The sequence below is a fragment of the Mesitornis unicolor genome, unplaced genomic scaffold (assembly GCF_000695765.1).
Source record: "Mesitornis unicolor isolate BGI_N332 unplaced genomic scaffold, ASM69576v1 scaffold34277, whole genome shotgun sequence".
Classification (NCBI taxonomy): domain Eukaryota; kingdom Metazoa; phylum Chordata; class Aves; order Mesitornithiformes; family Mesitornithidae; genus Mesitornis; species Mesitornis unicolor.
The window spans coordinates 4,289-8,011 of record NW_010198983.1 but is presented as its reverse complement, the minus strand read 5'-3'; the positions used below and the strand labels follow the sequence as shown (position 1 = coordinate 8,011).

Sequence of the window (3,723 nt, the reverse complement as noted above, 5' to 3'; positions counted from 1 at the left end):
GGGCTGTGGAGCCCGTTAGTCACTTTTAAAACGCCTGCTAGGCACTTGCTAACAAACCATTTCTAAACAGAAACTCTCGTCAGGGTTGATGGTGCGTGTCAGGGTGGGCTTTGGTGACAGGGAACATCTTAACTCCCTCTCAGGAAGGATTTGGAAAAGGAAGAGCAATGGTTTTGAATGGGTCACCTGCTAAGGGGAGAGTTTCCCAAAGCCATCAGCCCCTGGGAGATGTGCTGCAATTCCTGTTTGTCTCTTGTGACATTTGTATTTTGTTCTTTGCTTTAGAACCACCGGGTTGCACAGATGCTTCTCAGGTGTCCCATGGTCCGTCAAGTTAGTTCAGCCATGCTTGATTTAGGGTGTTTCTGTGCAGGGGAAGTGAAATTGGTGAGCCTTTAGTTAGTTTCTGCACTTTCTGCAGAAGCTAACTTGAAGCAGAAGTTTCTGATTTTGGCTTTGTGGTAAGCACTGGCTGAAAGCTCTGCAAAAAGAGCAGAAACAGAGTTGAACAGTGCCCCCTGCGATGAACGCAGAAAGTGGTTTTTGGCCTGGAAGGAATAGGAGCGCCGCTTTGAGCGGTGCCAAATGCTCCTGTTCCTGTTGTTTGGAGATTGGACTGGTGGTGTCATCACCAAGCAGCACTGCATGTCCACACCCTTCCCAGCAATGTTGGTAGCAGGTGTAAGCAAGCCAGTTCCTGTCTCTTTTCATACCAGGCTCTTGCCAGCTGGCCCACTTTCCTGGTAAGCAGATTCAGGTACATGTTCAATCCTTAGATCAGATTCCAGAGTGTGTGAGTAGGCAGGCTGAGCAGATCAAAGCTATCAATATTCCCTGGGTTGAGGGGATATGCAGGTTACACGGCCTGTGCACTTATGCCAGAGCTTCTTCAATTTATTCTTATCTTGGGTTTAGTATCCATAATGTAGTGGCTCTGCCTTGGTCAGAAATGGACTGTGTTCCATTTTCCTTAGGGCAAGGGAAGCTCTGTCCTCAGCGCCTTGTTCCTGCCTGTTTTACTCCAGCTATCAGTACTGCACTTTTGTCTTCCTAGAGCTCTGCTGCTGTTCTTCCAGCCTGGCTCAGCATTACGAATTGAAAGGTAGTGCACTGAGCACAGCCCTGGCAACCTCACTGACTGATCTTTGTTTTTTAGTGACTGTTATGCTGGAGGAAGGTGTTCCCTGGACAGTCCTGGAGACAGAAGTGCTGTATTTCTAGAGCAGGTACAGTACAGGCAGCAGCCAAACCAACCTCTTATTCCATGCCAAGCCTTTACCTTCACTTGCAGAGCGCTCATGGGAGGGAGAGGACTGGTTGACACTTGGCCTTTTTCTTGTGACTGCTAAGAAACCTGTGTTGTCAGGGTTGTTACAATGTGAACTTGCACCTGTGCCCTAGCAAAGCGGCCTGTGAAAAACACTGCCAGAAAACAGCAGCAGAGAAGCGAGGTCTCTGCACTTGGGAAACCCCTTCTGAGCTGTAGAGATCACGCGCAGAAAACAAGCGCAGCTCTGCTGGTAAGGTGAGTCAGTGTTCTTGGGGTGATTAAGAACTGGTTTGCTGGATGATTTGTCTTGCTGTTAGTCCTGTGCATCTTTTACATCCTTCCAGCACAGCAAGTCAGATAGGAGAAATTATTCAGCTAGTGATTGTACAATGGAAAGGAAGGCCTCGTGATGGTGATCCCTGGTGATTTTGCCCTTTCTGTGGTAGACTGAGGACACGGGCCAGAAGATGATGTAATGGCACATTTGGAAAAACTAGACAAGCTTTCAGATACAGAGTTTTCATCAAAAGTGGTATCATTGATGCTAAATTCTCAACAGTTGTTATCACCTTGCACTTACAGTGGTGACATGCAGCTTTCATTCTGTACCTGATGGAGGCCTTCTGTGCCTGAAAGCTTGTCCAATTCCCAGCTCTAATCCCTCTAATAAGAGAGATTACCTCCTAAATACAAAACTTGTTCAGGAATGGGGATGGAAATACTATATTCTGTTCTTCCTTGTGCGACTTTTTGCAGAATCCACGAGTCAAATAGCTATTTTGTACTATTTCTGAACCCTGCAGATTACCTTAGTACTGCGCCCCTCCGTCCTGCTGCAATGAGTGGGAAGTCCTTGCTCTTGAAGGTCATTCTCCTTGGGGATGGTGGAGTCGGGAAGAGTTCCCTCATGAACCGGTACGTCACCAACAAGTTTGACTCGCAGGCTTTCCACACGATTGGCGTGGAATTCTTAAACCGGGACCTGGAGGTGGATGGACGCTTTGTGACCCTCCAGATTTGGGACACGGCGGGACAGGAGAGATTCAAGAGCCTACGGACCCCCTTTTACAGGGGAGCAGACTGCTGCCTGCTCACCTTCAGTGTTGACGACCGGCAGAGCTTTGAGAACCTCAGTAACTGGCAGAAGGAGTTTATCTATTATGCTGATGTGAAGGACCCTGAACGCTTCCCATTTGTAGTCCTGGGCAACAAGATAGACAAACTTGAGAGACAAGTGAGCACAGAGGAGGCCCAGACCTGGTGCATGGAAAACGGTAACTATCCATACCTGGAGACTAGTGCCAAGGATGACACCAATGTGGCGGTGGCCTTTGAGGAGGCCGTGCGACAGGTGCTGGCGGTGGAGGAGCAGCTGGAGCACTGCATGCTGGGCCACACCATTGACCTGCACTCCAGCTCCAAATCGGGGTCTTCCTGTTGTTAAGAGCAGCTGCTGCTTCGGGAATGTCGCTCGAGCTGGCAGCTGGATCGGAATAAGCGCGGGCAGCTCTGGGGCACTCTGAGGAGAGGGGCCACAAGGACAAGAGGTGATTTGCTCACTGGGGAGTTGCAGCCTCACCATCCAAATTCTGGCTGGAGTTTTTGGGTACAGAGCGTGTATCTGCAGGAGGGAGCTGTTAAAAGAGCACATGAGCATAGCTCTTCTTCCATCTCTGCCTGTTTTAGCAGGTTTAAAGGACTGGGTTCAAGTCCTTTAAATTCACTAAAGGTGGTAGTGATCTGATCTGTACCAAGAACTGCCTGTGAAACAAAGCTGAGAGTGCTCTAGACACTCTGAAGTATTTTAGTCCTGAACTCAAAAAAATACTAGTCCCACTAAACTCATGACCTTACTGCCAAAGGAAAGTCTGCTCAGCATACTGAAAGAAACCAGTTGTGGAGACTCGGGCCTATGTGACTGTGAGAATGCCAAATACCAGAGTGACTGAGATGTGTGTATCTGTTGTTTGGGATAAGTGCATTGTGTCCTGAGACTGAATTGTGCTGAGAATTGTTAGAGCCCTGATCTGAAGCAACGTATAAAGGAGAGATGGACCGCTGTTTGAATGTGGCAGCATTCCTTCTTCATAGCTGCCTGTTTCTGGTCTGTTTTTCCTCACCTCTAACTTTGTCTTGTGTGAGTGTTATTTTATGGAGAGACTGTCTTATTTAATGTGTGTTTCCTTGTCTCTTCTGGAGGCTCAACACCAGATCTCGCTTCTCATACCATGAAGCCTTGGATGAAAAACACCTATGTGAACACTCGCCAGGTCATGTCAAAGGGTTTAAGAGTTACTCAGGAGTTCAGGAGCATGAAACTTCAGCTGGTTTCTGTCACAAGTAATCGCTGTGTCCAGATCACACACTCTAGCAGAGCAGATGGTAGGTGTGTGGAATGTCTCCTAGGTGTGCAGGTGGCCTCATGCACGGTCAGCTGTTAAATTCTCTCACTC

General features: G+C 48.2%; 1 protein-coding gene across 1 annotated transcript; it reads left to right on the top strand.

Moving 5' to 3' along the window:
* The first annotated feature begins 1,161 nt into the window (after nt 1-1,161).
* RAB9B (RAB9B, member RAS oncogene family) lies at nt 1,162-3,076 on the top strand. Its single transcript, XM_010189326.1, has 2 exons — nt 1,162-1,226; nt 2,074-3,076. Exon 2 carries the CDS (start codon nt 2,109-2,111, stop codon nt 2,712-2,714), a length of 606 nt encoding a protein of 201 aa, XP_010187628.1. The 5' UTR covers nt 1,162-1,226; nt 2,074-2,108; the 3' UTR covers nt 2,715-3,076.
* Nucleotides 3,077-3,723: the final 647 nt, after the last annotated feature.

Coding starts and splice junctions, on each gene's coding strand:
- RAB9B (XM_010189326.1), top strand. CDS start 2,109: ATGAGTGGGAAGTCCTTGCTCTTGAAGGTCATTCTCCTTGGGGATGGT.